Raw genomic sequence first — 19,757 nt, forward strand, 5'->3', positions numbered from 1 at the left:
GTGGTGGTGCACACCTATGATCTCAGCACTGAGGAGGCAGAGGCAGGCAGATCTCCAAGTCTGAGGCCAGCCTGATCTACAGAGTGAGCTCCAGGACAACCAGGGCTACACGGAGCAACCCTGTCTCCAAAGACAAAAACAAAAAAGTAAAAGTTCATTTGGGTATGGGGGCATATACCTCTAGTCCTACACCATGGGCAACTGAGGCAGGAGGACTACAGAGTAACAAGACCAAATCTCTAATACAGAAAAGACAGATAAAAAAGAGAAAAAACCTTCAACAACTCCATCTCAAACCTGAACCTAATGACCCATTGCTATAACATGAAGCCCAATAGTTAAGGGGGTGGTTCCCATTATTTGCCTTCTATGGAAAAACCCTAAAGACTCAGTAACTTAGTCAATACCTTTATTTTTTGTGTGATTATTACTAGAGCCTTTTCATTTTCTAATTTAGAATTCTTCTCTTTTGTGATTTTGAGCACTCTAAAATAGGTAAAGGATACCAAAAATATGCTAAAATATGAAAAATATATGGTGTTTGGTCTGAATTATAGAAGCAGGTTTACACATTGCATAATTCATTTCTTGTCCTTTATCTCATGTTCTATTATTCATTAAATGGAATTTTGAGTAGAAATAGAATGCATCCTCTAGGTTGACCCTACATATAAGCTAAAGGTAATCTAAATTTGGGTTTTCAACTTGCATTTATAAGTCTGGATACAGCCACTAATACATTCAAAATCAAATATGTGCCTTAAATAATCAGTTATTTCTCACACCATTCTGAAGCTGTATACCACTTCAAAATGAAGTACATTTTCCTATTGTCTAGTATTAAGTAGCCATCATTCCTTCTTCAGCTTGATCTAAGTTAGAGATACTGCTGAACACTTTTTTTTATTAGTCTTCCCCTAAAGAGTTGGAGCAATTTAAGTTTCTATGAAACTGCAAGATATTAAAGCCAAAATATTTATTCTTGGAGGTTTTTAGAAATACAAATTTTTTGTGAGCTGAGGATCGAACCCAGGGCCTTGTGCTTGCTAGGCAAGTGCTCTACCACTGAGCTAAATACAAATTTTTGAGATTCAGATTTGTAAAGAATGAAAAATCTTGTAAACAACAAAACTTGAAGTAGCCAGACTGTGCTTAATCTGCTCCTGTAGATGATAGGGAAAACATTAGCAAATTTATTTTTTAAGACCATGCCTTCACATCAAATAAATGGATCTTTCTACCAAGGCCTCTTTAATATATTAGTCACTGGGCATAGTGTTATATAAATACCTTATATATCACAAATAACAAAATCAATAATTTACTCTGTTTAGTCAAAACCCCTTCGAGAGAATCTGCATGATAAATTAGTTGTCATGAGTAAGCACTGAAAACTTTGCTAAGTGTTACAAATACACAAAAGAGCATGTGTGACCTGACTGCATGTCACCTTCAGCCTGACCAGACAAGCCCAAATGAGAAGGAATATAGGAGGCTGCAAAGCTTTAACCACGCAGCAATTTGGACAGCTTCATTTTTTAGACATTCTTTAAAAATATTTTTCAAGTTAAAAAAATCTGGCAAAATTTAGCTATGAAAATACCAAAACTTACACAGAGAAACCCTGTCTTGAAAAACCAAAACCAAAACAAAAGAAAACTTATTTTTCATCTTTTAGTGACATTTTGCCACTGCCTTTTACCTTTTTCAAGACATAAGCCTTTCTAAAATACCTCACCATCTTCCAAATTCACAAAAGCCACTGTGCTATATGCTTCAGCTACAGCCACGGGAATGGGCACAGATGCTGGCTTTCATTCCTCACCCTTGCCTGCCCCTGTCTCGACTAGCTTAGTTGACATGCTTTGACAGAAAACATAGATTCTGCTGAGAGAAAGGTGTCCTTTCCTTGGCTCAAGAGTCAACAGTGAGGCACAGCAAATGTTTATACCTTTAAGGCAAATGCTCTCAAACATTAGCTTATGAAGAATCACCTGGGGTGAATAAAATGTCAAACTCTGGGGGTGGGGATCCATACTCTGCATTTTAAACAAGTACTGAGACTCATTATCACACCAGGTCTACTAGGCTTAAGAAAAGGCTGTCTTAAGATCAAGGTAACTATGCCTGCCCAGCATACCCAAGCTACAGTAATATTCAGTTTGCTCTCTCAGTCACTGGACTCCCTTAGCACATCCAATTGGCTGCTCACCACTGTCAAACCAGCATCCACAGCCCTTATCTTGCCCTTCCACATTCAAGATCCTTTCTGGTCAGAGAAGTCAGAAAGCAAGGTGCCCAGCTAACAGAAGCAAACAGACAGATGCACAATGGCAAAAAATGGGAAGTACGGGAATTAGAAGACAAATATAGTACAAATTAGATTGATTATGCAATACATGTTTAAATGTTAAAAACTTGTCTTAAACTTCATCAATTAGCAAAAAAGGACAGAACAAGAGACCCATGGTCTGGTTGCAATCTGACACTCATTAGCTTAATGACCTCAAGTGCTATTTCTCTCTTCTGTAAATTAGAGAAAAATACTACTGTCTTTGTTTATCTCACAGCAATGATAAGAAAGCCAAATGAAGTTAGGTTTGTGAACTGAAACTGAAAAATGTAAAACACAATACAATGATGCAAATATTATTAACACAATTCTTAATCAACAGACCCTAGACACCAATGGAAGTTTATATGACAACTGAATGTCTTCAAATACCTCAGGGTCTCTTGTTAAAATAAATTCTTATCAGGAAAAAAACAGGTACAGGAAAATGTAGACCCTTGGACATACCCTGAAGCTGCTTTTTTGAATATATCCTTGAAATCGGCTTGTTTTAAAGACAATTGCCTCCGTCTCCTAAAAGTGGAGTGCAAAAAAAAAAAAAAATCTGGTTAATTGTGGCTTTATTGTATTTGGTTCAAATTTTTCAATGCACACCCTGAAAATATTTATTGTAATTTAATAGGCCATATTTATAAATTCTGAACACTTAAGTTCCACAGAACAATTTAATACTATATAAATTAGTTTTACAAAATGTAACACAGAAATCATAAGACTCCATTTGTTTTTAGAAGCTTTCTTAATGTTTCAGAAACTATAAAATGCAGACTAGTATTAAGTATAACATTGATTTGCAGCTGATCTACAAGACCAAGCTAATCAAATTAGCATCGAAAGAAACATTTTTTTTAGTAGATATACCCTCAGCCTTTGGAATGTTTTGTCATTTTTTAGCTTTTTATGCTTAAAGGTCAGCTCTTTTCTGATACACTGCTTTGCCATAAAGACCAGAAAGCAAATGACAGACATTCTAATCTTTCAGAGAACATATGGCTAATGTTCTTTTAGGATAATTTACTACCTTTTTTCCCTTATTTCCACACTGCTTGTAATTAATAAAAACAGGTAAATAGATGTACAGTCTCCTGTACAGAAAATTTGTGGGATTTATTTGTGAAGTTTTCTCATCTAACTAGCTCCTTTAGGATACACCACACACACACACACACACACACACACACACACACACACACGCTCAACATCGGACAGACATACTTCTGGTAGTGCCTCCGGAATGCAGTTTTAAAAATAGAGACTACTACAGAAACATTGCAGTATATGCTGCTGACAGTCAACTCTCCTAAAAGAATTACAATTTGCTGGCAGATGTTTGAGGCACTCCAACACAATGCATAATTTATTTGCATTTATTGCATTGACGTTGCTATCGTCTTATACAAAACAAACATTAGCCTTACCTAATATTTTCCTCAAAATAAGCCATCTCAGATATTTTATTCTAGATCATTTCACAAGCACTAGTGCATTATTAAAGCCATAACTAAATCAAAGTCTAAGAGAATCTTTAAAAAGACCTTGACAAAGACATTATCCAAATAGTCTCTTACATGGAAGGGTTCTCTACAAAAAAATGACAGTTGTAGAGAATTTTATTTCTTTGTGAAAATGACATATTCAAGATAGCATCTCTTTAATGGCAATACTATTTCAAAGCTTACTTTAAAATGCTATACACATCAATATTATGGTTGAATAATAAAAAGGTATAATAGGTTAGATTCACTTTTGTCATTACTTTCTTATTAAGCCTTGCCAAGCAATTCCAATTGTATGACTCCTGTGCTTACAATATACTAAAATACCTTTAAATACATGTTATTTTATATTCTTATTAATATTATTCCTTTTCTTTGTGTATGTAAGAACAATCTGGTGTGCCACCTTCTGGTGACTAAGTGAAATTATCTGTTTCCACACAAGTCACTATTCTTTATTTTAACTTTTAAAAATACATATTTCTCAACCTGCATTACATTTATGCTATGTAAATAAATGCATTCCACAGTCTGAAGTAAAATAAAAATTCCTTAGAGGTTTTGTGAAAAGAAATCAAGCTGTACACACGCTCCCTATGATTTTTACATGGTTACCAATATGTCTCCTGAATTCTACAATACATACAAAATTGATTTTTATAAACCGCTTCACAGCCACAGCTCAAAATAACAGGCTTGCTATTTTAATGAATAAGTAACAGTAGTAAATAAAGGAAAAGAAAGGTCTCTTACCAATAAGCCCATTTTTCTCTTAAGGTTTGAACTCTCATCATTTGTCATGTTCTTGTGGATCCCTCTCTCATCAAATTCTCTGGAGTTTTAAAGTTAAGAGCTGTGATGCACAGCTAGGCTCTGCTACTACACAGTAGCGCACCCCAGTGCATCTGCCTGGTATAACACTTCAACTGTAGCTCCCAGAAACAGAAACAAGCTTTTTAAATGCAAACGCTTGTCCTGCACACCTTGGCTTGATAAGACATTACAGTCAGTGTGGTTGAACTGTTTATATTTCACATCTAACCTCCTGATCAGATATTAAAATGAGAACCGAGTGAATCCAGAGCTTGGCGAGCTGAACGGGAGCAGAAAGCTCATCTTAGAGCAGAGGCAAATGCTAGCACCAGGAGCTCTGACTCCGGCAAAACATGTTTACCCAAAATAACCTTATTTTTGCAAGGATCACTATCCTATTATTTGTGATATGGTCTTAAGTCTTCATTATCCTTCACACTTTCCTCTCAATTACAGACAGGAATAAATCATAGCCAGTCATTAAATACTGTATTTTTTCTCTTACACCAATTTTCCAGGAATCTACCTCCTACTGGTTTGTCTAAACAAACAAGATACTTCAAAAAAGACATATGTAACTGTTCTCCCTGCATCTCTCATTTTAATTCTTCATTCGTATTATTTCTGGACCACTCTTTTAAATAAAGCTACAATACTAAAAAAAAAATTTAGTATTCAGTGAGTACTCAAAATTCATTTATTTTTTGAATTATCTGTGTTATGTACTATGCTTACTGATACTCATATACAAGTGAATGAGACATAGTTCTTTTGATCGTGAGAAGCTCCTGACTAAGTGAGGTAAACAGGTAGAAAACCATGGTAGAGAAGCTTCAGTAGTATAGAACCAGGGTACCAGAGCAGAGGAAGAACGAAAATCCAACTGCAACCGAGGCTAAATACAGACTTAGAGCTGGCGGCGGCTGAGTGGCCACCAAGAAAGTAGTAGTGTTGAGGGACATGGATTTTAAGGCATACAAAAGACCACACAGCAGCAGACAATGCATGACAGCAAAGAGATTTGCATTTTCTCCTTTGTGTTATGAGAAATCATTTGTTAAGTGAGTGGATAGATCAACAGCAGAATTAATCAGGCAGTAAGTGCAGTAAGGATCCGCTACACAGTAGCTGGCCGTTCAGCTTACTGCTGTTACAGCCCAGACACAGCGGGTTGTCCTTCTCTCCATCATACCCAGTTTTCTTTGTTCTTTCTTGCTTTTGCTCACAGGTCCTCCTGGCATGGAATTTTACCCCCTCACTCTCCTTTTCTGAGAGAAATTCATCCTTGTAGATTTACCTCATATTGTACTCTTTTCTGTGATATCGTCAAATTTTTCTTAAGAGGGACTGTGCATTATTCTAATGTTTAGCATATAATATATAAAAATCACTTTGATCCTATGCTCATTATATGAAACAGAATTGAGTAAAGGGTGACAATAGGGCAGAGAGCAGGGAATGGGGCCAAGTGAGCTCAAGAAACCCACTTTCCCAGATTTCAAAGTACACACTACATTTAACAACTTCCTAAACCATGCTCAAACCTCAAAGGAGAATATCAGGATTGTGGGAGAGATGGGCCTGTGTCATATCTCTTACTTCAAAAATTTTAGAGAACAGACAAAAGATGGACAAGTGACCTTTAGACAACAGCTGTTAAGTTGGAGAAAACTGTGACTATGTTTTATCACTTGCAGTAAAGCAAAAGTATTCACCTTGAAGGCATACAATAAACTAAAGGAATTCATGAGGAACACAGAAAGAGATGGGAAATGGTGAATTATTTGATCTTGCTTCAAAATCTTCAGGGCTGGGCTGTTAAAGAAGAAAATCTAAGTGTAAGAAGAGAGTGCTATTTTTAAAGGGTTAACTGTTTTGCTAGGAGATTAATATAGGCCACGGAGGTGGCTTAGCTGTGTGAATAGCAGTATTCTCACCCTATGGAATCACATCTCATTACCCCAATGTCAAATACTCAGTAAGTATTCAAGCTTTGTTTCATCCTGTTTATGGATGCATGATACCTTAAGATTTATTCAATGAGGCAAAAACCACGATGCTTTCATTTATGTCAACAATGAAAAAATCTTTTCATCATAATCATTGGTTTTATGATCCAGTTAATTAAGAGGAGGCAGCCAATAAATTAAAAATGTAGCTAATACTTGAAAGTATATTGCTCTGACTTAAGATTTCACAGATAAAAGCTGTCCACATACCATTCTTTTTTTTTTTTTTATTGAGAGCTTTATACTAATTTGTAAGAGAAAATTAAATACAGAGGAAAAAGGAGTATGTAACTTTGGAAATGGGCCACATCTCAAATAATCTTCAGGAAGGACTATTACTTAGGAAGACATAAAAACTGCTTAATTTGTCATCAGATAATGTTTTAAAACTGTACTTTAATGATATCATGGACTGAAAAAAGACAAAATAAATCAGACCATTCACCCGTTTAATGTTCTAGAAAACAGAGTAACTACCACAGTATTTACTTTAGACATGACAGAAAAGAAAGATCAAGTTTACATTATTGTTTCATTAGAATGAATATTTTATTGAAATTCTCCTAGCTAGATCATTAGGGTTGTAAAGGGAGTGGGGGGGAGGGGTGAGTACAAAAACTATCAATGAAAGCCCATTAATAAGTATCATATATCTGTGATTGATTATAACAATATCTACTCTAGGTCTAGTATAATTCCCTTACATTCCTTTTTAAATAACATCATCTTATCACATTCATGATAAATTTCTGTCTGCTGATATTTAATATGGTTCAGAACGTGGTTAAATTAGGTTGTTTGTGGAGTTTTTTGTTCTTAAATCCATGGATGACGTATTTTGAAAATCACTGGTATAAGGAAGAGTTAGTCAGGGTATTTATATTAAAAGTAATAATTCATATTCCTATAGCTCAGAAGTTCATACTACAGGTGTATTACCTGATCTCAGTAGTATTGCCATTCAATACAATAGTAGACATGGAGCAAATGAGAGGGAGTGGCTAACAATGCTTTTGGCTGCTACTAATAACTGTTGCCTGTGCTCACTGGATTAGGACAAAATAGGTAAGGAGGCAAAGGTTAAGGTTTTGTAACATCTCAATCCTAAAGAAATAAATCATAAATGTCTTAGATATCCTTAAAATAGGTCAAAGCTCAGGACGGTTGAGATGGCTCAGTGGTTAGGAGCACTGGCTGTTCTTGCAGAGGACCCAGGTTCAGTTCCCAGCACCCACCTGGTGACTCACAACTATCTCTAACTTCAATTCTGGGGGGTGATGCTCTCTTCTGGCCTCCACCAGTAAACCAGGCACATATATGGTACACATATAATGAGATGAAACATTCTTATGCATAAGATAAGTAAATAAATTTCTTTTTTAAAAAAATAGTATAAATCCTGCAATCCTTTCTCCCCCCTCTTCTGCAGGATTCCCCAAACTCCGCCTAAGGTTTGGTTGTGGGTTTCCACCAGTTGGCCTCTCTGATGACAATTGAGCTAGGCATCAGTCTGGTCAAAGGAGATGGCCAGGGGTCAATAACATCACAGGAAAACTCACATAATCAACTAACCCGGGCTCATAAGGATTCACAGAGACTGGACAACCAGGGAGCCTACATGGGACTAACCTAGGTCCTCTGAACATATGTTATAGTTGTGTAGCTTGATCCTTTTGTGGGACTCCTAACAGTGGGAATGGGGGCTGTCTCTGACTATTTTACTGGCTTTTGGGACCCCACTTCTCATACTGGTCACCTTGCCCAGCCTTAATCCATGGGGCAGGGGGAGTGCTAAGTCTTCCTGAAACTTGATTTGCCATGTTTTGTTGATACTCATGAGAGACCCTACCCTTTCCTAAACAAAAATGGAGGAGGAGTAGATTGGGATGGTAGAAACGGAGGATGGGGGCAGGACTGGAAGGAGAAGAGGGAGGGGAAAATGTGGCTGGGATGTATTATGTATGTATGTATGTATGTATGTATGTATGTATGTATGTATTTATTATTTTAATAAATAGATAACACACACACCAAATCCTACTCATATAATCAGAGAGATGAGGGTAGATTTTCTTTATTTATTAAATTTATTTATTTATTATTAAAAATAGTATGGAACAAAATTCATACCATGCAACTAACTACATATCAATACAATTGATAAAAATTCACACTGCTTAAACAATAATAATTATTCAAAGTTGACCATAAAATATATATATTTTACTAACCTAAAGTAAGAACCTGAAAGGAGTTAGAATATATGTGCTAGGATATTGGTGAAATTTAAATTTTTATCATTTTATTCTGAAAAAATTAACCTAAAAATAAACTAACAAAATCCTCCAAACACAAGTTCAAAACTCTTAGATTAATAAACAAGTACAAATATCCCCATTTGTCAATTATTTATCAACCTGATTTTCCTATCCAAATATTAGATATGTGAATTACTAGTTTAAACTCAACCAGAAAATTTTCCAGTACTTTATTATACCTCTTAATTATGAAGTATTTCATTTTCATGTTATGCTGATCTTCTAGTAGGCAATGCAGGTGTTAATGTTCCCATCATTCTACCAGTGAAAAAACGATGTTAAATGATTCAGTTTGGTAGCAGCTGCTTAGATAAATGGAAAACAAGAATACACACACACACACACACACACACACACACACACACACACACACTGTTTATTTTAAAGAAAACTACAAACTACAAATACTAAGCACACTGTCCTCTCATAGTGATGGGGAAGTTAAACTATAGCCATATGACAAAAGTTGCAGGAGAGTCGATCTCTACCTGTGCCAGAAATATCTTCCCAGTGTCAATTTGAGGTTTCCTTTCATCTATCAATCAGCAATTTCTTGGCATACACTTTAAACATGCCATATTCTATTGTGTCCAATTAGTTTCATAAATGATTCCACTTGGAATTCCATGCTCCCTGTCAACCAAAGAAACTTCTAGTCATACTTAAGTATTCATGAATACCCCTTTCATGAAACTATCCCACACATCCCTTACCAGATGCTAGGTTCTAGCCTCCTGAGTATTGTACTTCCTATCTCTTTGGATTATAGCTGTTTGTTTCTCTCCCTGCCCCATCTTTCTACACACACACACACACACACACACACACACACACACCAAATCCTACTCATATAACCCAAGAATTGAGGTTAGATTTTATAATACCTAACTCAGTGCCTCACAAATAACAACACAATAAAAATATAAATTTGGTAAAAATCCTGTCAAGAGAGGTAGGTGGTTCTTTCCTCTCTAATCTCAATTTTAATAGTTAAATAAATCATTAAAAGGGTCTTATCCTCCCCAAACTAAAGTATGAGTCACAAGACATAAATAAAAGACTATAATAGCAAGCAGCACACTGAAAGTGGTATCTTTTGATGCTTGCATGCCAGACCCTGTGACTAATGACTGTGGAAGCAATGGATGTGGGGAGGACTCAGTCATTGACTAGTGAACTGTATTAAGCAATGGAAATGCTTAGCTAGAATAAAAGCAGTGCTCATTTTCAATTTTCTAAGTAAAGATAAAGCTGGTAAAGCTTAGAAAGAGAAGAAATGTTTCATAGGCTTGTCACCACCTAATCTAATGAATGCTAAAAATGAAATTGTCTCTCCTAAAGTTAGTCATGTCTACAGACTAGTAATTAAAAATGATAGAAGCATATTCTGTGGATTTTAAGATCTATTAAATTCTTATTTCAACCAGTGGTGATGAAAGAACACATTTTGAAATCCTATATTGACAATCAATGCTCCACTAGATGGAGCAAAAATATAAAACAGTAGGTTCAATCAAGCAAGCTGCTGCACATCGCCAATACTCAGTAATACAAATGGTATGGAGGGCGGTTAAGAGTAAACTACACAAGCAAATGGGAGGCTGGGAGAAGGAAGGAGACTAGTAAAATGATGGGAAGGAGGCATGAAGCAGGGGGGGTAGGATATGGGGGTGGATACAGTCAATGCACATCATATACTCAAAGGAATCTGTCTTTATGAAGCCCAGCAGCATGTACAATGAATATACCCCAGTAAACAAAAACACAGGAGAGCATAATGATAACATGATCCCAACTTTCAAAACAGAGAAATACATATTTTTGATTAAAGACCTATGAAACTCTATCCAATTAGAGACTTATTTAGGTTTAAGAATGAATCTCTGATCTTTATCTCCACATTTCCTTGCCTCTCCTTTCACACGGACTGGCAGGGAACAAATAGCAAAGATATCAACACAGTGAACAATGTAAAAATAAAATGCATCTGGACTTGCCCCAGAGGAAGAGCCTGTTTGCAAACAGGATTGACAAATGCAGTCCAGGCAGTGAGGGCAGAAACTGCAGCAGCTATGAGGGCTAACTGATGCAGATCATCAGCCGCCATCTCTAGTGTGTTTGGGGAAAGCCAATGCTGGGGGCCTGTTGGCTCACTAAAAAGAGAAAAGGGCAGTCTTCTAATGTGATCTTTGAGTTTTGCTAACATTGACTCAAATTTGGGGAAACAGAAATTTAGGCACACAAGAACTTCCAGGTTAGTTGAGAGTATAAGAAACAATAAAGGCTGTTAGGAATCCAGTCCTAAAGACAGACCAGCTCAGGAGCCACAGAGAAGAGTCAGCCAGCCAGGAATGCAGACATTCCCAATTAAAGGAATAAGGTCCTGGACAATGAAATATAGTAGCCAAAAGGGGCCCCTGGATTTTTTTTCAAATCACAAGCCAAGAGTGAGGTTTGATACCCTTCAGGAGCCTTTTTTTCAATCCAATTCTATTTCCCATTACAACTACCACCACCACCACCTTACCCAGAACTGCCATTCATCCACTAGGAAAAATGATACAACCTGCTGCACATAGCAAATCTGTACATGAGAATTCACAGTGACGATGTAAGGAGGGAGGTCAAGAAGAGAAATTAAGGGAGGGTTTTAAGTGAGGATGGTGCAGTCTCAAAGTATCTTCTGTTGTGAAACTCCCTCACCCTCCAACCTGCCCCATTGTTTGCAATTACAGGTTTATGGGAGCTAACCTGTCAAAATTATAATAACTATAGCTTCCAAGATGAGGTGGTTGTCAGCTATTCACACATTAGTGTGAATTAGTTCAATGAAGCCTCTTTAAATAGCAAAGAGCTTTTGCCCTGAGGGATTGAAGCTGGCTGAACTATGAGAAAGCCTTCTGTAACCCTGGCAATATTAGGCAGGGTGCCATTACAAGAAGATAGCAGAAATCAAGGAAATGGGTCTCTGTGGATAAGGACCCTTGCTGCCAACCCTGAAAACCTGGAAACTAGGTCTTAGTGGTTAAGGACCCTGGCTGCCAACCCTGAAAACCTGGAAACTGGGTCTCAGTGGGTAAAGACCCTTGTAGCCAACCCTGATAACCTGAGTTCTTTCTCTGGGATCCACATAGTGAACTGACTCGCAGAAGTTATCATTTGACTTTCACAAGTGTGCAATGGCATACACACACACACACACACACACACACACACACACACACACACACCCTACACAGATAAACATATTTATATATTTAGGAATACATACATACTACATGCATACATATACACATATGTAACAACAGAAAAAAGCCATTCATTTGAAATACAGCAAAGGGATACTACATGTGACAATATGGAGGGAAGAAAGGGAAGGGAAAAATAAATAGAAAGTGCTGTAGAAGAGGGAGACTGGATGTTGAAAAAACATACAAAAACAACAAAGTTCAACCTCTCCACAACTCTGGCTTCTGGTCCAAAATCTAACGTATCTTTCCTGATGCTCTGCTTCTACATGGGTCTGGGGTTCAGGCTGGTACTGGCCAAGGGGTATATTGACTATGTAAGTAGATTAACTACAGTAATTGTAGTTATTGCATGAGGGTTACAAATTTCACCATCATAGATGTGATATGTAAATACAAATTCAAATAAATCCCTTGCACAGATCATGTATGACCTCCTGTTTTCACAAAAGTTCTGCCTTTTCTTACATTTCAAATATAATTTGGTTACTCTAAAGGTAACCAAATGCCATATTCTAAACTCTTCCAGCACTTACCACACATGTACAGCTGTTTCTCCTCATGTGTGTTCACTGCCGCATTCTAATGAAGACTGTAAGCCAACTACCTACAGGCAGAGGTTCTTCATTCAGCTACTCAAGCATTAATAAACATCTACTTTGTTCCAGGGGCTGTGCTTAGGCTGGTACATCAACACTGAATAAATTCAGGTCCCCATTTCAATGTTATAATGACCAAAGGGACATGAGATGTGAAGTAAATGCATTAGGCTTGAGGTGACATAAATGAACATCGATAGCATTAACTGTACTAGGGCAGGAAATCAGAGAACACTTCACAGAGATGACATCTGAACTGAGTATTTATAAATAAGCAAGAGCATGTAAAGCACCAAGTCAGAGGCGAGTAGAGAGCAAGGAGGATGTAGCACTAGTCAGGGCACATTTCCAACTGTGACTAAATCAGGTCAAAATAAGACAGTAGTATTGGAAGACAGTCAAAGGGGGTTTTATGAAATAGAATATACAAGTCTCATTAGCTAATGTTTATCACTGACTATGTGACAAATAGTATTAAAAGTGTTTCACCCACTTGATCACTGAACTTACTTAATCCTTACTATGTCATTATAATGTAAGTTTTGATAATATTCTTTCCAAAAACAAAACTAAGACACAGAATAACAAAGCAACATGACTACAGTTACAAAGTATATAAATATTGGACCTAGAATTTGCATCAAAGCAGTCTAGCTCCAAAATCCATATATTCATAAGTCCCTGGTATATTACCTCCATATGTGAGGGGATAAAGGAGAGCTGGAATCTAGATGACATCCAGTTTACTGATAGATAAAAAGGTAGAGGTAGAGGGGCCCCTAACAGAGCAACAATACCTAAGTTAAGTTGAGGGTCTTCCCCTTCAGTTTATTTTCCCCATATCGTATTGCTAACCAAACCTTATTATGAACTCACTTTGTCCTCTGTTCAAGAACTTGGCACATTCCGATTCTTGGAATTATTGATAAGCGTGACTTATCACCCTTTTTAGGATGAGAGCTTCAAAGGCAAAAACTACGTCTTTGTTCAATTTTGATGAGCTGAAACTAATGCTCAATATGTACTCATTAAAAATAAATTCCCTTGAGCACAGAAAACAGTGTTTCTTGAAGTTTCCATTTTTCAGTCATCTGTGACTCGTCTTCTTTTGTCATCTCAGTGGAAACTTTATTATTTACTTTTGTTTTAAATCAATACTAAAACTGAACATTTATTTTAAAACAAAAATCCCCATGACTGTGACTAGAAAATGGATATAATTTACCCTGATAAAAATAACTTGTCAGAAGAGATAGATGGATCCTATAACAGGTAATATTTGTGAACAACCTAACATCATTGCACATAGTACCACACACACCACACTATTGGGTGGGCATCTTTGTTGGTAGTTGTTTTTTGAACTGACGGTCACATGAAATAAAATTAATGACTTACATGAACACTTTCGAGGAATCTACTGTATTCAGAATGTTAGGGAACCACTCTACCAAAGTTGCTGCAAACTAAATTTATTCCCCCAGATAAAATTTATAGCCATGAAAGATTTTCTCCCCATTACCCATTTTCACCTGCTGGCTATAGTGAATAGGGCTGCCTTTACATGGGCATACATTTGTTTGAGCATTAGTTTTCAAGCATTAGTTTTAATTTCCTCCACAGATGTACCTAGACATGGTATTTCTAATTCATAAGGTAACTATGATGACCATTGGAAAGACTGAATCTCTTGTGTAGGTTTTGGATAGCCTTCTTTGTGTGATTGTATGCTTCAAAGAAGCACTGTTATTCAAAGTTTTCATGCCAAAATGTGTTTCTATACGTATAACATGCAAAGACAAACATCATTCTCATTATGCTTGTAAAAATGTCAATTATTTAATTTTTGTTGGATACTTGTTTTGCATACAATTGATTATATACCAGCAGCAAATAATTTGAACACTTAGCTAATATTGTCTTTATATACAATGAAAGAATACATCACCAAGTTTATCAAAACCATCCCTTAATACTATAATATCCCTCGTAGCATAGGTCTGCTTATTTTTTTTTAATTCAGTTTTTATTTACTGAATCGTGATGACTTCAAACAACAACAGAAAGAATAATACACAGTTCTGGTTATTCCACTTCACAATTAAGTATACTATAGAGACTTTGTTTGTTTTAATAAAGGAAGGTCTGAAGTATCCATGCAAACAATGCAGAAATGCATTCTTGCGCATGCCAGAGCATTGCACTAGTATAGTGGTACCTGCTTTAGTCTTAAGTAATAACATCCATTAAGTCATAAGTGTGATATAGCAGAGTTTTCTTCTAGCAATCTAAATTAAAATAGAGAATCTATTCAAACTGTGCTTTCTATATCCAGTACAAAATACAGCATCTGCTAGAAACCTCTGCTCTAATAGGAGCTATCCTCGTATATTGCATTATCATCAAAAAGGAAGCTTAAATCTATCTTCAAACTCACAATGCATGGACTCATATCTCTCTGAGAAATCCTTTCATTTAACAGGACACTTTGGTTCAAATAATAATCACTAATTTAAATTGCATGCTCCATTTATTTCTATATACAACCAAGCATGTCATCCTCTAGAATATTCATCTTATGGCAAGTATAATTTAATTTTTATGATATACAGACTATCATAAAGTCTTTGCATTTACTCTTGTTCTGAAGTAAAACAAAATTTAAACTATTTTTGAATGCAAGTATCTATTAATACACACAAGTAGTATAAAATTGAAAAGCTACATTAAAAACTAAATTTTCTATGTGAAGACACAAATCTGCCAACAAGCAAAATATTTTGAAAATAATTCCAAGATAAAAAAAAATGATTATAAAACAAATATAAAGGTTAGTGATTATAATATATGTAAAGTGCCTAACACAAGTCCCATGAATATCACAGCCATTTAGCAGATGACAGCTTAGCTACGTCAAGATCAGGTGGCTTTTCTTGGAACTAAACCATGGATCCTGAGGCCATAATTAAATTCTAATTATGAGGTTTGCTTTAGTCTGATTTTCTCACCTATTTTAGCACCCAGTACATTCAATGCCATCTAATAATTCTATGTATTTTAATAAGTTTTATTATGCTATAAGCATCCTTGAGGGTACCTCAAGGCTTTTAAAATAAATGGCAATTAAAATAGTAAGCACATAAAAGGGGAAACCATCTATGTAATAAACACAAGTAATATCATCTTGCTTGTCTATAGCATCCTATTAATTGCAAAACACATTTGTATTTGTCATTTCATTAATTTGTCATCTTTTATAGCTCTATGGTGCCAACAAAGAAGTTGAGACCCATGGAAGTCAAATGATAGTTTGCTATCAGCAAAGCTGGGACTAAGAACCAACTTAATAAAAAAAGGAAACCAAGTTTATAAAGACTGAGACAGATTGAAAAGAATAAGAACAGTAAAGTTCTTAGTATTAAAGGCAGTAGACATGGAAACAGAGATGAGAGACAAAGACACAACACATAGAGACCCAACAGAGAGAAATGCTTATCTTTCTGGGATTGTAAGATATCACATTAAAGGAGACTTGAAATATGTTATTTTGATCTAGTTCAACTACAAACACAATAAATTCACTTCACTTGTCTTAGCCTAATTTCTGACGGTTAAAAAAAAAAACACGATATCAAAGGACTAAAATGGCATGAGAATGGAGTCACGAGAAACTGATTAGCAGTACATAAAGTGAATTCTAAGTACAAGTGTTACAGCTGCCAGATACAATGAGTCCCCTGAAGACCTAGATTAAATGACCAAAGAAGCATCTTCCATGCAGGATAGTACCTATACTTTACTGGAGAGGACATACATCTGGTTCAATGAAGGGCATAGAAATTTGTGTAGTTCATGCAGTAGAATTCCCAGAAACTTATCATCTGTAACATTGGGAATTCCTAGACAATATCCTACCAAAAGTACTCTGCAATAAATCTGCTGTTATGGACATGAGGAAAAATCTACTGACTACTGGATGGAGAAGACAGACACCACTGGAGATGTCCAAGGAAAGGCCTGCTGAGAAAACAGACATCAGAAGACAAACCACTCCTTCCTGACCTAACTTTCCAATGCATCTATTGACACAACTTCAGTGGCTAAATGGTAAAGAAAAGGAACATTCAAAAGGGCCCAGTGCCTTTTCTCAAAGCAAGAAAATAAAAAGGTTAATTTGAAATTGAAAGAGCATAAGTAACTGACACATGGTTTAGATAGAAATGGTAGATAGTTCTTAAAGCAAGAAGCAATCCATCTATGTCAAATATTTGTTTTTACCAAGTCCATTTTCTAGACAAACTTGCTAGGTCGAGAATTTTGGACCTCTATTGTTTTTATTCGATTACTCCATGCTATAGAAATTGTTCATCAAAATGACACATGCCAGTGTGTTCTTCCTTACTCCAAAGTTGGTTCATAAGTACTAATTTATTTTATACTTGTGATACGGGGATTATTAGCTCACACTGCTGTTTGACGTTGTCATTCCTCAATACAGATCAGCTTTCATGCAGGGCCTTAAGTCTGGCCAAGAAGATCTTCTAAGCAAAAATCCATCCATGTCAAAGAATACCAACCATAATTAGATCCTGTGGATGTATTTAGCCTGCAAAATTACTTCCTAGTCCAATGCTCACAAATACTGTAAGGTCACATAAATTTCATCTACCTAGATTAAACATATATTCAGGGAACATTGTGACACTCAAAATTACATACAACAATGCATTTCCTTTCAACAAAACAGAAAAGGGCATCTTTATTGGCTAGGAATGAGTATGAAAGTAAAGTTACACTCGCTTTAATAGCTTTCAAGGAAATGTTTCCCATGAGTTCACATTTTGTGAACCAGTCAAATTGAAAAAGAGAAAGCAGAAGAGAAAACAATTCCCACACTTCAGGTTTTAAGTTGCTTTTTTCCTCTCCACACAACCATAATTTTTAGTGTTTGGCTTTCTCTCACATAATTTGTTGTGATGGTATTTATAAATAATGCCTTCGTGAAGTCAGATTCCATGCTTTGTTTATGCTAAATTACAATTAATTCATTTACTTTTTCATTTGGCAAATATTAGTTGAACAGCTAATCATGTGCAAGCCATAGCTATAGGTATTAGAGTGCACAACAAAATCAGTAATAGAAGAAAAGCAAAATGAGAAATTATGACAGCTGAAACTAGTAACACTTCAAACGTAAAAATTAGTATTAAGAAATTATCTGTACCATGTAATAGTTTACAACATGCATCTGTTTTGTGTACTTCAAGTCTTCATTGGCATGTAAACATTTTCATGATATAACTAGGAAAGAGATAAAAGCACAATACACCATGTAATCAAACAGTGTTCCTACTAAACATTCACTACACTCCAGGAATTTAACTGTTTTAGATATATTTCATTTAGTCCAAACACATATATGTACAAGTATGCATATCTACATACATGTACACACATACATATATCCTATACAGTGTGATATTAGTTTAGAGATGAAACAGAACTAGAGAAGTGAAAGTACCTTCCATAGTTTTACACAGATAGTGAGAAGTAGGGCTTGAGTGGAATGTGGTAAGAGCCCCTCCTCCTAACCAACTACTACAACAGACCCGATTCTATCCTTATAACTTGTTGACATTCAAAAGTGCATCAAAAGACTAGAATGAACATACACTAAGGCCTTAATAAACATTGTCTTTGGCTATTCTGTTACTTTGCATATACACTTTCTCCTTTTTCCACGTGTTACATAATACGGTAATGATAAACAATAAGTATGGGTTACATGATGCAGTCTACCATCCCAAATGACAGATAGTGGGAATAGTAAACTTTTAGCCTGAGATTCAGGAAAAAGGTTTAGATCTGATATATGACATTACCAACACACAGGCAAAGATTAACAGGATGGCTGTGGATGAACTGTAAAAGATGAATGTTAGAATATGATCTGAATTATGAATAACATAAAATGTGGTAGAAAAAGAGAGATCTAGTAGCATTTTTTTCTCCCTGGGAACAGAAAAACTTTGTCCTAGAAAATTCCTCTAGATGATAAAATATGTAACATTACTAACATGTACATACTATTTGTATAAACATATATAGCCTTTTAGTAATGGGAAAATACAATAATTTGGATCTATTGTAAGATCTTGGGGCAATACTAGGATATAACCAAAATTCACATGATTTCTAAAGCAAAATGAGCCAACTGTATGAAAAGCAAATGGCCTCAGTACTTTAGGTTTTATCCTCTGTCTCTATCCCTCTTCTAGGAGAATGCTTGACTTTTAATCAAAAGCACAAAAATGTCTTCACTCCAGTCTAGACACATAAATCATGAAAAAGTAATAGGCCAGATCTTTGGTAAGTAATAGCTTTATTAAATTAATTTTCTATAAAGTTAACCAAATATGTTTGCATTTACTGCCCACTATGTACTTATAGGTATGAGTCTAGATTATAACTCAAAAGGAGGGGCTAATATTTTCAGCTTTCATATTTTACAGATGTACACACTTTGAAAATAATAAATGCTGAATATTTGAAATATCACATGACTTCATTCCTAGCTCTGTGTTCATCTGACATCATATACTATTACAAAATGATTATTAACATAGTTGTTTCACTCATTAGAAATTTTCTCATATGAAAATCAAAGGAAAGCCGGGTAGTGACGGCACATGCCTTTAATCCCAGCACTCCAGAGGCAGAGGCAAGCAGATCTCACTGAGTTCAGAGGCAAGAATATCTCCCTGAGTTCAAGGCCAGCCTGGTCTACAGAGGGAGTTCCAGGACAGACTCCAAAACTACAGAGAGAAAACCTGTCTCGAAAAATTAAAAAATAAATAAATAAATAAATGAAAATAAAAACCTGAAAAAAAAGAAAGAAAGAAAATCAAAGGACTACTAAAA

The 19,757-nt window shown here is 35.8% G+C and overlaps 1 protein-coding gene across 5 annotated transcripts in view; it reads right to left on the reverse strand.

Annotated features, from left to right (window-relative positions):
• The window catches only part of Klhl13 (kelch like family member 13), a 152,703-nt gene that overhangs the window by 61,596 nt on the left and 71,350 nt on the right, over positions 1 to 19,757 (reverse strand). For 2 of the 5 annotated variants that reach the window (XM_036174715.1, XM_036174718.1), the window contains exon 3: positions 2,801 to 2,866. The exons of 1 other annotated variant lie outside the window; for it this stretch is intronic. In XM_036174715.1, the coding sequence (XP_036030608.1) occupies positions 2,801 to 2,866 (66 nt within the window). Of the gene's footprint in view, positions 1 to 2,800; positions 2,867 to 4,602; positions 4,707 to 19,757 lie in introns of those variants that run through there. 2 more of the 5 variants (XM_036174716.1, XM_036174719.1) reach the window with 2 other exon arrangements.

The sequence above is a fragment of the Onychomys torridus genome, chromosome X (assembly GCF_903995425.1).
Source record: "Onychomys torridus chromosome X, mOncTor1.1, whole genome shotgun sequence".
In the NCBI taxonomy this organism is placed as follows: Eukaryota; Metazoa; Chordata; class Mammalia; order Rodentia; family Cricetidae; genus Onychomys; species Onychomys torridus.